The 16,290-nt window shown below is 41.9% G+C and overlaps 1 protein-coding gene across 1 annotated transcript in view; it reads left to right on the top strand.

The window, feature by feature from the left end:
* The window catches only part of LOC145397154 (putative glutamate receptor), a 73,118-nt gene that overhangs the window by 11,261 nt on the left and 45,567 nt on the right, over positions 1-16,290 (top strand). Inside the window, exons 4-5 of the mRNA XM_080270352.1 lie at positions 8,396-8,524; positions 9,619-9,777. Of these exons, the coding sequence (XP_080126478.1) occupies positions 8,396-8,524; positions 9,619-9,777 (288 nt within the window). The remainder of the gene's footprint in view (positions 1-8,395; positions 8,525-9,618; positions 9,778-16,290) is intronic.

The raw sequence follows: 16,290 nt of genomic DNA, 5'->3' as shown, positions 1-16,290 counted from the left end.
CTCTGGAGAAAGTGACTCCACTCCTGACAGTCAATAACTAATGCTATTAACCCCTACACCGCGGGCTTGTTTACCAATGACTTGCGTGTGCCGCGGGGTTATTTGGGCTCCGACAGACTCTCAAAAAATATTTGCCAAAAATCAGTTATTAGTCCTAGAATAATAAAATTACATATGCTTATGGCACATACCTTCAGCTTTCTCCTGGAATGATTGTTGAGCCTTCGTCGGTTACCGTAGGACTTGTGGAGACCTCTGAAGTTGTGTAACGAAGTCTCCACTTTACACTTCCCGACAACCCGTAATATGATTACCACAGCCAGATACAAACACTATAAACACTATTCTACAATTTTCAAGTAGTTTGGGATCCATAAACACTGTGAAAGCAATGGAAATTACGAGCGCGTCTGATCGTCGCACTGGCACTAGTTCGCTCTTGGTACTCTGTCATTTATTATTCATAAAACCCCTCACACTTTATATTTCTATTACTATATAACACTTATATATATCTACAGTCTTTATCCATAAGTTTCCTTCAGTAGTATTAGTTTATTGTCACTGTAGGGATTCAATTTCTTTCAGTAAAATACGTAGCATTCACTTTCTCGTCCTGTATACTGGCATTGAGAGTGAATGTCACTTTCATCTTCACTCTCATAACTCATAGCATTCAGACATGCTAGAGTAAAACTTTCACTTTCATTACTCCTAGGGTATATACTCGTATTCTTATAATACTACTCATTTACATTTCTATTTACGTTCTCTATTTTATTTACGTTATTTACATTTCTATTTTATTTACACTGTGTTGTGCACTGTCACTTGAAATAACTTATAAAACTATTTTCCATTGTTCACGTATAATTACATTCATTACTTTCACTTGCTGTTTACACATTATTTACACATTATTTACAATTTCACTTGCACTGTTTTACTCAATAGAAAGATTGTAGTCACTCTTTTATCAATTGTCAGCCCTTTACCTCTTTCCACACGAGGTTTAGTAGGGGGTAAAGGTCACAGGGCCATTTGCATGGGGGTGAAAAAAGGCCTTGAAGTCAGCAAGAAGAAACATACGTACCCTCACTTCTAAAGATGAGAGTAAACTGATAACGGAGGGCCAGCGTGGAGGCCTGCTTAGGGGTTATTCAGAGTTACCAATATTAGTTCTTGAAACAGCTAAGTCTAGCACTGAAATGATTGGCAGGAAATCTAGACAATACATTATAAATTTGGTAGTTCCAGGTGAATGTAAATATCACTTAGGCTTCTCCCTTCCCTCCTTACATGTATATTTATTACGAAAATAGATTATACGGCATATTTCAAGGGGAAAAAAACAGCTAAAATTAGCGAACGAGTGCACGTGAGGTGTTGTCAGGTGATAATTAGCCAATTCCAGGTGTATGGCACTCTCACTTACCTTATTTCTTTCTTGTATATATTATTTGGTATAAGAATAGGACATAGGGCTTATTTCAATGGATGAAATCAGTGAAAAATTCCAGGGAAGATTTACTTAGCGTAGTACGGCCGGGCAGGCGAGAGGATAGGGTAATGGAGGGGGGGTAGGGAGGGGAGTCAAGAACGGGGAGAAATGGCTAAATTGTCAACATTGGATGGGAGTACAGATGAGATTAGGAGTGCTGACTAGTGTTGGACATTGGCAGTACTGATAGATGATACAAGCCACCACTTGGAAGCCCGGGTGAATTCAAAATGACACAGAATCACAAAAGCGACGCCCCGCGGTATGATCCCTTGCTCCCAAGCGTCACGAAAGTGACGCCCCGCGGTTAAGGGGTTAATGATAAACAAGTTCTTGCTGGTACAGTTAACTCCTAGATGGCACAACGGATTTAAGTTAAAACAAAAGGACTGGCCTAAGTACCAGTTGTGAATAATGCAAAACGTTTATGCAAACTAGGAGCTGCAACTAGACTAAGCTTAATATGGAAAATAAAACACAAGTTTACATTACATTAAGCACAAGAAAAAGAACTGTTAAATTTATTGATTACAATGAAATAAATTTATGCTACATGTTTCAAAATGAATTCAAAATAAGGAGATCGCACTCACTCGCTCACTCAAAAGCTAAACTCTTAAACCTAGGAAAACGAAAAGAAAATACTGGTCAGAAAAGCGGACTAAACGGATGACTGGGTGTTGTTGCTGAGAAAGGACGCTGCACACACTGAGCCTCTCGCCAAATCATGCTAGGTGGGAATTCAGGAACTGGACAACGGCGGCACTGCTACACACTGAGCCTAACCTGCTTTCACGGCGCTCAAATCCTGACTGAGTTCAAATCGTGAGAGAGAGGCGAGTGTCAAGCCGCACTTGCTAACAGCTAGAATGAGTGAAACACGCCCAAAACAAATCACTCAGCGGATGTGCTAATGTCGCACACAAAGACGATCACTTATGAAACAGTGAAAAATGTCCTGAAAACATTCCCGATTGAGTAAATACGGGGACGGTTAAACTGAGTGATAAATACTGGGATTCCACTAGAATTCGCGGTTTCCCACCAAAGTTTAATGTCAGGAGTTTATTTAGAGAGAAAATCGCGCCAACTCGTGACATTACGCCCCATCAGAATTAAATTTTTTTTTCCCCTCAGGAAAAAAAAAATTTCAATATACATACATATAAATCCTAACTCAGTCATACAAGATTCACACTGTGGTGTGTGTGTGTGCTATCCTGCTACAGGAGAAAGTCACAGTTGCCAGTGAGCAAAAAAACCTCATATTTACATTAATAGAAGCAAGCTTGAGGAAAAAACTCTGTGACGACGGTGAAAAATCCTGTACTCAGGTCAAACTGAGCGAAAAGTTTGCTACATTTACATTAACAACTAATTGTTATGTAGCGTGATGTATGTAACACACGGTGTAGGTGTGACAGTTGTGGTGTAATTGTACCTACGTGTAAAATTACATAATGCAAATCAATAATAAATGATGATGACGAGGCAGAAGAGAAGAGGCAGCAGCATGCGTCAGGGATGATCAGCTGTTCTGCACGGCAATGGTGCACCCGCCAGCTGCACCTGCAAAAGGAATCAAGATGGAGCATCAAAAGTGTCATTTCTCTCTCTCTGCCTAGCAATCAGTACTTATGTTATAATTAACCAGGAAACGTAGTCTTTGGATTTACAAATCTCTTAGAACCCTTGTAGTTTACTGGTTAACTCTTATTAACTAGGAAACGTGCCAGTTCTTGAATTCACAAATTTCTTAGAACAAGCAGTTTACTGGTTAACCTAACACTACACTTATGATTAATGACAGGACGCTGAGAATCGCTACGCAATCTTGGGCAGGTCACATTTTAACACCCACCGTGGGTGTGAAAACTCATGTGGATAATGTGCATTCTCCGGGAATCCTCAGAGAGGCCCACAGCTCGAGACGTTCCACAAGGTAATTCATACACAGCCTTGAACTCTCTGGGGGGTTCTCAAACTTCCCCCTTAATTTATGGTACATATGTATATACAGGTTCTGGACGTGACATGTCCTGTGGGACCAACAGGTAAGATGTCAGCAATTACTGGTACACTTTTAACTGGGAACCAGGCTGGTCCTTGGATTACTCAAATCTCTGAGAACGCCTATCTTACGGAACCCAGCATACAACAGTTGCCCGTGTTAGTCAGCAGTTAGCAGGCGAGACATCAGGTCTGCACCTACGTTATCACTGCCCTATCTCTCAACTGACTCTGAGATTATGGGTGTGGATTCATATGGCACAGGAAGGACATGTCCCTGATTAGTGGTACGTGGACACATATGCATATCTATTTCTCGTCCCATCCCTGGCCAGAATAAGTCAGCTCGGATACGGCCCTGGGTCTTCCTTTTGCCCAAGTGACCTCCTGAGGCTGAACAATGACCCCATTCTAACATTGCTTGGCAGTACTTAGTGGGAACGACAAACCGCAGTTGAATCTCGCCCTGGGGTGTTCGTTACTCACGGTACAGCCGTCCTTGCTTGCGAAGGAACCTGGCTTGACCTCCCCGTGAATACTTTATCACTCTACCCTTTTGCACGGGAGCAAGTGTTGGGTCAGAATGTTGTTCTTGAACAACAACTTGGCTACACATCAGATCTTGCGGCGATTCAATTGTCACCAGGGTGACAGTTTGGAGCCTCAGCCATGGCTCGTGTTACTGCAGCCGAAGTCTGAGTAGCGTCATCTTCAGTGCAATTATGCTTGGCTCCAGGAATATTGCCTATGATAAGGTCAAATAAAGGTTCTGGCATGACAACTGCGAGTGTCGTACCAGTGTAAAATAGAGATGCCACATGGTTACGTGCCTTAGGGAACAATCTCACTGATCCATCAATAAGGTTAGCATGGATCTGTCGACCTGTGTACTGCTCAGGCCGAACTAGACTCTGCCTGACAGAGCAACCTGAGGAACCGTTGTCTCTCAGGACTTTCACAGGAATGTCTCCCACAAACCCTGGCTGAACAAGGAAGGTACTGTCACCTGTGGGAGGGCCTGTGGAGGAAGCAGCTAGCCACTGAATAGGCTGCTGAATAAATGATGCGGCAAACATGGTGCCCTGAGAATTAGATACTTGAGGGGTCGTACTCACTGCCTGGGGAGATGGAGCATTGGCCATCTTTGGAGGGGGTTCACTGTCGCCATGGGACTAGTGAACTGTGGGGAAGTACCCGTACTGCTAGGGACGACACCCCCGTGCTGCTGCTGAGGAATGAAGGCTGCGTTCGCCTCCTGCCTCTGATACACTGGGGCTGGTGCTGAAAAGGACAGTCCCGACGGTCGGTTGCGTGGCTGATACTGCTGATGGTTAGGGTACTTGTTGTACCTCTTCCACTCAGGTTTCTGAGTGTTTTTCCCCTGGTCCTTTCTCTGCGGTTTTGGACTTTGGCCATTATTCTGAGAACGGCCTTGTTACTGGGGTTCAGTCTGAGACGGTTTCCCAGATTTATCAGCTTTCCTGTTCCAGGTATGCTGCTTGCGAGTTTGATACCTGTATGCAGTGAAGAATGCATCAGCCTTCTTCACCATTTGACTGGCATCTCTTACCTGGTATATCTTAAGCTGAGCCATAAGTTCGGTAGGCCACGACTTTTCTAGCTGCATTCGCAGCATAAGGTCAATTATCCCCTCACACATGGAAGGAGTTTCATCTTTCTCCATCCACTCATCTAAGCAAGTAGTAAGCCGGTCAAGAAACTGAATGGTAGTCTCTTTTTCCTGTAGACGCGCCTTCATAACTGTCTCTTGGCATCGTGAACTGTGAGACCGTACGCTTTGACGAGTGTGGCCTTCATCATCTCATACATGAGATTGTCTCCACGAATTCTGTTGAGAATATCGAGGGCAGGGCCCTCGAACAGGCTAAGAAACTGAAGCCACTTAGCTGCATCATCCAGCTGGTAAAGTTGAGCCATGTCTTCAAAACGAGCTATGTATGGCTCGATTCGCTTGCATTCCTTGTATGGGGGAAGCTTGATGTGTGCTGTCGCCATAATATGTGCAGGGATAGCGCTCGTGGAGCTTGGGCCAGCTGCACCAGATGTGTCTGAAGCCAAGGAATCTCGTTTGAGTTTCAACATTTCAAATTCATGTTTTTCTCTTCCTTCTCACTCGGCACGTTCGTGTTCTCGTTCTCTCTCTCGTTCCTCACGCTGCTCTTGCTCATGTTCTAACTCGAGTTCACGTTGTTTTCGCTCATGTTCGCGTTCTCTCGCGTTCCTCGTGCTGTTCTCGCTCTTATTCGCGCTCTTTTTTCGCGTTCCTCACGCTGAATTCGACGCTCCTCACGAGCATCACTCTCGCGTTGCTGCTCGTAAGTAAACCAAGAGAGGACATAGTCCTTAATTTTCTCCGGATCCGTAAGTCCCGTATCTTTAGCTGCCTGTACATAAACGCTAGTAGACATGATGCTAAATCAATCTAAGTGAACTAAGGACTAAGGACTGACTGCAATAATGCAGAGAAAGATGCCAATAATCGAGAATAAAGAATATAGGCACAGGTTAGTGGTGACCAGTTTTATCCAATTAAACTGGTAAATAAAATAAAATTAAACAACTGACTGTGAAAACTATTACGTAAATTAATAGAAATGAATCAATAATCACCAGTAAGATAGTGCCTATAGACTTTAATGATAAATACCGAAGTATGAGTGAGTGAGTATTATCTCGTGAATAGCTCTAGAGCTAGGAGCTAATATCCTGGAATGAGGTCGCAAAATGTCACAGGGTTTTTAAGAGTATACAATATTAAAGAATAATATTCAATAATACTTTACAACAGAACAAAGAATTGACTTGTGAAAATCAAGCAATGATTACTTTATGCCGGCTTAATTCACCGATTCTCTAAGGACGAGAATTTATAAACTTTCTCAAGAGTACACAGCAGAGACTAATTATTCACACGTGCTGTTTATTAGTACTGTTGGCCTCTGGAGAAAGTGACTCCACCCCTGACAATCAATAACTAATGTTATTAATGATAAACAAGTTCTTGCTGGTGCAATTAACTCCTAGATGGCACAACGGATTTAAGTTAATACAAAAGGACTGGCCTAAGTACCAGGTGTGAATAATGCAAAACGATTATGCAAACTAAGAGCTGCAACTAGAATAAGCTTAATATGGAAAATAAAACACAAGTTTACATTCCATTAAGCTCAAGAAAAAGAACTGTTAAATTTATTGATTACAATGAAATAAATTTACATTACATGTTTCAAAATGAATTCAAAATAAGGAAACGCTTAAACCTATGAAAACGAAAAGAAAATACTGGTCAGAAAAGTGGACTAAGCGGATGACTGGGCGTCGTTGCTGAGGAAGGACGTGCAGAGCCTCTCGCCAAATCACGCTAGGGAATTCAGGAACTGGACAACGGCGGCACTGATACACACTGGGCCCCACCTGCTTCCACGGCGCTCAAATCCTGACTGAGTTCAATTCGTGAGAGAGAGGCGAGTGAGGAGCCGCACTTGCTAACAGCTAGAATGAGTGAAACACGCCCATAACAAATCACTCAGCGGAGGTGCTAATGTCGTGCACAAAGACGATCACTTAGTCTTATGAAACAGTGAAAAATGTCCTGAAAACATTCCCGATTGAGTAAATACGGGGACAGTTAAACTGTGTGATAAATACTGGGATTCCACTAGAACTCGCGGTTTCCCACCAAAGCTTAATGTCACGAGTTTATTTAGAGAGAAAATCGCGCCAACTCGTGACACCATCCCTATCTCCATTACTCGTGTTTTTACTTCTCTCATCACCCCATCCATATATACACTGAACAACCATGGGGACATCACACAACCTTGTCGCACGCCCATACCGATCGTGAACCATTCACTTAGATGCCCATTAACCTTAAACATGCTTCGCTACCATCATAAAAACTCTTGACAGCACCTAGCAGCTTATCATCTACACCATACATGTGCAAAACTTTCCACAATCTCTCTCTGTCTACTTTGTCGTATGCTTCTTTCAGATCCATGAATGCCATAAACATTATGGACCTTATTACAAGCCTTCTCTGCTATCTGTCTCACTGCAAACACTTGATCTACACATCCTCTGCCAATCCTAAAGTCACCACGTTCATCACTCACTAGGACTTTTTATATCTCTCTTACTTAATAATAATTCTTTCATATACCTTCCCTACCACACTCAATAAACTTATGCCACGATAATTCTTGCACTCACTTCGCTCACCTTTATTTTTGTACAGGGGTAAAATCACAGCCTTTTTCCATTCTGCAGGCACAGTTTCACTATTCCATGCCTTCTTACATAACTCCAACAAGCACTTCATTTCACCCTTTCACTATACTTAAGCATCTCTGCATATACCTCATCAACCCCAGCTGCTTTCTCATTTTTCAGCTGCTACACAGCACTCTTTACTTGTGCGAATGTCAAGTCTCCCGGCACTGCATTCCTTCTCTGCACACCCCCAAAATCAATCGTGTTTACAGTAGCTGTGCTCTCTCTATTCCCATTCATCAGGCTTTCAAAATATTGCTGGTCCTTCCTTCATCTGCGTGGGTTAATAATGTACTACCTGCATCCTTCACACCATCACATTTCTTTCTACTTTCACTTCTACATTTCCGCACTTCTTTCCAGAATAACTTCCTATAGTCAGAGTAGTTCGCATTCATTTTTCTTCCCAGATCATCATTTACCTCCTTTTTCCTCTTCACTAGTGTCTTTAGGTGCTTCTTGCTCTCAATATACTCAGTTCTTATTTCAACTGAACTTCTATCCTGTAACCACTTTAGCCACTTCCTCATGTCCAAACAATTGTTGTCAAGTCCTTATCCACCTAATTATTTGTATTTACTTTCGAAGGTGCCGTGTGTTGGTGGAATTGCCTTACAGCTCGGAAGACTCACAGCCACAGAAGGTTGCCTGGTGGACTCCCTCACGTGGTCTTGCTCCCACCTTCATCCTCCCACTTTTTCCCGACAAGTTTTACAGGTATGCGTACTGACTGTGTTCTCTTCATTACTAGGCTTTTACCTAAATTAGAGAAGAAACTAACATCAGCTGATTTCAGTAACAAACCTAACCTTTCCATTACAGTGAAGTATTTACTTTTTTGGATACCTTCAGGCAAATTTATTCACCTTATGGTCTTCAATTTGCTGTAAAGATGTCAGTGAAAAAACTATAACTGACCCATCTACGAGGAACCCAACAAATTTCTCCAAAATAGGAAAAAAAAAAAAAACACTGGGATGAGTGAATTTGTGAATAACTTAAATAAAAACTGGCAGCAAACCTGCTAGGATCTTGTGCAGCGGATAATTGTGAAAAAGGCGACAGTATAAAGAACAGAAGTCGATAATGTCATAAGATAAAGGCGTAAAAGTAAGACACTAAAACCACTAAGCATTAAATCTTACCAAGGAATTTGGGTGCCTCCACAATGGAGAACGTTCCTCCTCCCATAGCACAGGCATCATCTTCAAGCACCTACAAAAGACGGTACAATCCCTCACCCGCTCTGTGCTTTGAGCCGCCTGGAGATGGCAAGAATAAAACAAATAGACGTCATCATTGTGAACGTGTCATAACGAAGTGGCTAGGTTTAGTCAGATGTAATTAAAATAATTAAGGACTGACTGTTATACATATGCCTGTCACTAAAGACGAATTTCTTCAGGTTAGCCAACTTTTTCTTCTTTAAGGCCTTTGAGATGTCTTGGTACTACGTTTAAGAAACTGGAAGGCAAAGTAGTGGAAAAGATGGAGTAGGGAAGAACTCTTGTGTACAATAACATAAATCCAATTATGAAAAAAAAATTGTGCAGCCGGAGGCCAAAAGTTTAGATTATATATGTGAGAAGTTGGTAAGGGATTCTAAGGGGAATACTAGGAAACTAAACACTGAATTCCTTAATAACTCTTGTAACCGATAGCCATAAATCTGAGATATATTTATCAAACTTATGACAGGATTTTAAAGGTAGGTAAGGACTTGACAACAATTGTTTGGACATGACAAATACTGATCCTTTTCCTTAATGTCCCTTGCGCAGTCGAGCCATAAATCTATGTTTCCCCTTCAGATTGGCAAAGGGTCCGCGTCTGCTGGTGGCTCATGTTCCAGCATCGGTGTTCAAAACAAAGGTGGTCGACGACCTTGATGCGCCTGGGGGGAAGGAGGTCATAATCTTGAGCCCCAGAGCCACACTGCTCAAAACTGCTTCAGAGGCTATGAACTTCACGTAGGAGATCTGACATGCAATCAAGTGTGTGTGAGCGAGTGTGCGTGTGATGGTGACTGTATGTCTTCTGTGAGTTTGAGTATGGGCGTGAGTATGGGCTTGAGCCTGAGCGTGAGTGTGGGTGAGAGTAAGAGTGTGTGTGTGAGAGTGTGTGTGGGTTAAAGTAATGGCATGAATCCATTATCTCTTACTTATAGAAATACATAAATATTAAAGATGGTTGTTCATGAAAATACCCTCACATCAGCAGGTCGAACTGTTTCAGGAACCTTCAACTTCAACAGATGGGGGAGGCGGTGGTTCAATCGGTAGAGAGGTGGCTTGCGGTCCTACCTGACCCAGGTTCAAATCCCCGCTGGGGCAGGGAACAGTTTAAGGATTTGAATTTTGTTATGGCAGACTTTACCGATCTACCAGAAGACCAGCCGACATGTCGTAAAAATGTCCCCGCTAATACCAATACACCAGTCCTGTATGAGACAGCCCTAGCATGTATTCATTATGGACGGTGGGTGTTAGGTCCGAAGTGGTGACATGTAGAGGTGTACGATATGTAGGACTACTGGGCCTTGGGAGCAGGCTGAGAAGCCTATGTCCAGAGTCGAGAAAAAAAAAAATAAATAAATTTACCCAGCAAACATGATTGTGTTGGTTCAGAACCGTAGGCCTACCGATGCTGGTTTGTGATGGAACGTGGTGTCGGAATGGTACAGGCAAGCCAGATGACCTGAATCGTCCCAGTGCAAGTGCCGATAACCGTTTGCACATAGATCCTGATTCGTTTCTGTTCTGGCCCAACATCATGTCTTATCTGTATCGGAAGCCATTAATCATATATGAATCGGGTGTAAGTAATCGGGCTAATTTACAAGTAAATGTGTCTGGATTGCTCGAAATTAACAGATCTTGAAATTTACTTTTCTTCCTTTCAGAGAATAACATTATAAACTTTTACCCTTTAAATGCTTCTTTTGGAAAATCAATTAGGATTCTAATCTTTGTCCTCTGAAAGCCTACTGTACAGTCGACAACACCTGTTAATTGATTTACTGGGCGGAGTCCCTCTTACCCAAGTTACATACATCTATGAATACACACTAGTTATGTTGCCAGCTCAGTATCTCCGTCTATCTAGAATTGCTACCAAGTGATGGAATGTCTGAAAGGAAACAAGTAAACTGCCTGGTGTGGGGCTCGAACCCGTGCCTCTAACACATCAGATATGTGCATGTTACCACTGAGCCATGGACGACCTTCATAGTCAATATTGCAACTCTGACCATTTAATAGATCCAGTTGTATATATTTTATGCGTATATCAATGCCCCTTTAACATTATCAGTTATGCTGTATTAAGCTGAAAACAAGTTCAGTTCCACAAAATCTCTATCTATCTATATACCAAGGGTGTTTCCCCCAAGGAAAGGGAGGTAGCCGAGACAGGACGACACACTCCCCATTTACTCATCCATTCAAACACATTCATTCGCATCTTAGCCCCAAAGGGGAGAAGGGACAGATCCTCACTGCACCACACCACACAAGGGTCAACTGCGCAGTGCAATCAGTGACATCCGCAGCAGGGCCCGACAGCAGAGCTGGTTTACCCCTGCCATATCATAATAGACCCATCCCCTTACTCGCACCTGACCTGACTAGGTGATCAGACCAAATGCGGGAGAATAACCCCTCAGGGCTGCGTCATCATTTATTCATTCACAATTTCTCTCCATTTATTTCTGTCACGCACAGCCACTCTTCCTTGCTCAACAGACATCCCTCTCGCATCCAGCGCTCTCTTCACACTGTCCATCCATCCTATTCGTGGTCTCCCTCTCACCCTTACACCTCTCACATCAGATCTAGTTATCTTTTTCACCAATCGCTCATTATCCATTCTCTTAATATGCCCAAACCATCGCAACACACTCTACTCAACTCAATCATCAATCTCCCGAACAACTCCAGTTCTCCTTCACACTTCATCATTTCGCACTTGATCCATACGCGTCACTCCACACATACTCCTCAGACACCTCATCTCCATTACATTCAAACTTCTCCTCTCTGCTACACCCATATTCCATGTTTCAGCCCCATATAACGCAGTCGGTACCACAACACCCTCATACAGCCTTCTCTTTACATCCATTCTTAGCGAACGACATCTAAACACTTTTTTCATTCCTCCCAGCACCTTTCCTACTTCATTCATTCTAAACTTCACTTCTGCATCCATTCTTCCATCCATAGCAACATGCGACCCTAAATATTTAAAACACTCCACCTCCTCAAGCAACTCACCATTCAAAATTATATTCATCCCCCTACCATCTACCAACCTCGTACACTTCATCATTTTACTCGTATTCTCATTTGCTTTCAATTTACTCCTTTCACACACCCTTCCAAACTCCTCTATCAACTGTCTCAATCTCTCCTCTGAATCAGCCACCAACGCAGTATCATCTGCAAACAGCAGCTGCTTAAGATTCCACTCTCCACCATCGACATTCACCAGACTCAGACCTCCACCTAAAACTCTTGCATTCACCTCCCTTACAACACCATCCATAAAAATTTTAAACAACCAAGGCGACATCACAGATCCATGTCGCAGCCCCACTCTCACGGGAAACCAATCACTCACAGCATTTCCCACTCTTACACACTCTCTACTATTTACATAAAAACTTTTCACCCCTTTTAGTAACCTACCATCAAGTCCATACAATCTTAGAACAGTCCACAAAGCCTCCCTGTCAGTTCTGTCATACGCTTTCTCTAAATCAACGAATGCCGAAAACACATCCCTGCCTTTCACTAAATACTTTTCATACACTTGTCTCACAGCAAACACCTGATCCATGCATCCCCTCCCTCTCATAAAGCCACACTGCTCATCACCAATTACTCCCTCTATACCCTCTCTAACTCTCATAATTAACACTCTACCATAAACTTTACCTACAACACTCAACAGACTTATACCCCTAAAGCTAGTACATTCATACTTATCACCCTTGCCTTTATACAACGGGACCATACAGGCATTTGCCCAGTCAATTGGCACCATACTTTTCACACATTCAACAATCTTACTAACCAGTCAACAATAGTCACTCCACCACCCTTCAGGTATTCAACAGCACACCCATCCATACCTGCAGCTTTCCCTGTTTTCATCTCCTTTACTGCAGTCTCCACTTCCTCCTTCGTGATCAAAGAATCATTCAACTCTCCCAACACATTTATTCCTTGCACCCTTCCATCTGCCACAATCTCAGCCACCCTTTCCTCCTCTACATTTATCAATCTTTCAAAATACTCTGCCCATCTCTTCCTTACTGCATCAATCTCAATTAACATCCTTCCATCCTCTGCTTTTATTTGCTCTTCTTTCCCCGACTCTCCCTTTCGCACCCTTTTCACCTCCTTCCAAAACATTTTCTTATTCTGTTGAAAATTCTCAGTCAGCCGCCTACCCCACCTCTCATCTGCTGCCACTTTTGCATCACGCACAGGTCTTCTCGCCCTATTCCTTCTTTCCTTATACCTCTCATATGACACCTCATCCTTCCTCTGCAGCCACACTTCATATGTACGTCTCTTCTCTGCAACAGCCATACTTACTTCCTCACACCACCATTCACTTCCTTTTCTTACACCACCACCCACACGTCTCACACCACACACCTCTTCTGCATGCCCCACCACAGCACTCTTAAACAACTGCTATTCCTCCTCCACACTGCCATTTTCCTGATCTTTCATTGCATTCCACTCATCTTTCAATTTCTCCTGACACTCTATCATTTTTTCTCTTTTATCCAACTCACTCACTTTCAAAACCTCCCTGCCACACCTAACCCTCCTAGCTCTCACCCATCTCATACCTACTCTTAACTTTCCCTCCACCAGGTAGTGGTCAGACATACCTCCACCCTCCCCTCTCAGAACTCTCACATCCAACAATCTTCCTATTACATTCCTAGACACAACCACATGGTCCATCAAAGCTCTATCAACAACCCTTCCACCCTCCTGTCTCACCCATGTACAGTATACTTATAAATATCTTTCTTCTCAAACAGCGTATTTCCAATCACCATCTCTCGCTCAACACACATCGCTATCATTCGTTCCCCATTTTCATTTCTTCCAGGCACACCATGCATACCAACTACTCCTTCAACTGCTACATTTCCCACTCTAGCATTCAGATCTCCCATCACTACCACATTCACATTCTCTCCAAAACTCTGCAGACACTCATCAACATCGTTCCAGAAAGACTCCCTCTCTTCTTCATCTCTTTCACTACCAGGCCCATATTCACTCACAAACACCCACAACGTCCGTTCAAATTTCGTTTTCACCCACATCAGTCTCGATGACACCTCCTTCCATTCAATCACACACTGCTGTACTTCCGGACTCACTAACAAGGCCACACCTTCTCTTGCCCTTCCTCTATCAACACCAGACAATCTTCCATTCACACTTCCAAACATAGACTCACCCTTCCCTTTCATCTTCGTTTCACTCAAAGCTAACACATCCAACTTTCTTCTCACAAACATTCTCCCAATCTCCTCCCTTTTAGCCTCAATCGTACTACATCCACGCACATTCATAGACCCAATCTTCAGGGTACGGGGATAACTCCATCCCCCATCCCTTTCTCTGGCCTGTCTCTTTTTAGAAACGAAAAAACAGAGGAAGGGGTCCCTAGTCCCCTCACCCCGCCTCTTTTACTCGCCTTTTACGACACGCAGGGAATACGGTGGCAGTATTCTTCCTAACACAACCTGGCCGCAGAATAGTAGTACCACTCCATAGTGCGGCCAGATACGACTTTTGTTTTATAACAAGACAGGTGCCTGTGGAAAACTCCCGTTTCTGTCCAAATTTCTATTCTATATAAAATATATTTCAATTATCCAATATATGAAAATGATCTGTGATGGATGATGTATAATTATATCACTCAGTTGTTAGCTGCTTGATTGGCGTGATCAGTAATACATGGATAGGGCCAACATTTTATTACCATTCTTAACCCAGTTTTCGAAAAAAGTTATTTTTATATATCCGTCTAACACATGTTTCACACCAATAGGCCCATTATATATATATATATATATATATATATATATATATATATATATTACTGCCAGGAATCGGTCCAATGTATGGTTGCCGTTTCAGCCCAGTGTTGGAAATATATATATATTTTTTTTTAATAAATCGGCCCAACACAAGTTTTACATCACTTGGCCCGATATAAACAGAATATTATGGCCGGGAATCGGTCCAATGCATGGTTGCCGTTTTGCCATAGTTCCGTTATATGCTCGTGCTGGTCCGTCATTTCAGTGCTTGCTGAGTACATTTCGATTCATGAAAATATGTACTGCTGCATCAGACCTAGTCATAACCATTACAAAACCATGTGTTAGCCAGCATTGGTTATGTATCAGACATTAAAGGCAAACCTGCATATCCTGTTTTTTTCTCTTTTTACAAGTTGAGAGACCACCTTTGAATTACCTTGAACTGAGCTGAACATCATTCACGTCTTTGTTAAATAGTGATAGTCAGCAAAATACAAGGTGATTTAAAGGTAGTTTTGCAGCTTGGAAAGTTTTTGATAAGTCTGTTTACATCTTGCTGCTCTCAAACATCTGCAATTTATAATTTTTGGTTCTTTTTAAAGCATGTCTGGTATATATTGCGCACATAATTCTACTGGACAGACTGCCAGACCTGTACAGGAGCCAAATAGTTAAAAAAAAAAAAAAAAAAAACGGGTTTAGCATAGGAAGGGGGAAAAGTACAAACTACACAAAATCAATATTTACCACAGTAATAACGAAGCATCTATTGAACTACTAAGAAAACACAGAGTTTTGCCAAGTCATATTTAGTGCAAAGAGTGTAATTTGCCCTGCAAATATCGGGAAGATAGACATCAGTGGCACTCCGGGCGGTGGAAGGAAAGTCTGAAAAAAAAGCCAGTGCAAATTCACTGTTTCGGAGTATAATAATAATAATAATAATAATAATAATAATAATAATAATAATAATAATAATAATAATAATAATAATAATAATAACAATAATAATAATAATAATAGTAATAATAATAATAATAATAATAATTAATAACCAATTGTTATTCAGAAAGTTATAATACAATGCATAATTTTCTAATTTTCACGTAAAAACGGAAAATTTAACATCATCGATTGACTAAACATTTTTGTTTCATTGTTATCTACCTAAAATTAATATAAAAACTGTAAAATTTATATACAGGGAAACATTAAACAACAGCTGGAAATGGCGTGATAAGTGTTTTACTATATAGACCCAGTTCAGGTATATGCTAGCACTGGCAACAATATTCTGTTTCAATTATGGTTTGCCAGAAGTGGAATGGTAGAGTATTTTGTGTGTTAAGCCAAAGCAAGTCACATGCGATTTTCTGCAACCCGGCGGTGCCGATAC

Source organism: Coenobita brevimanus, chromosome 40 (genome assembly GCF_032717465.1).
Source record: "Coenobita brevimanus isolate Jiangsu-jjx chromosome 40, ASM3271746v2, whole genome shotgun sequence".
Taxonomy (NCBI): Eukaryota; Metazoa; Arthropoda; class Malacostraca; order Decapoda; family Coenobitidae; genus Coenobita; species Coenobita brevimanus.
Note: the sequence above shows the minus strand (reverse complement) of the source record. Positions and strands in the feature narration are given on the sequence as shown.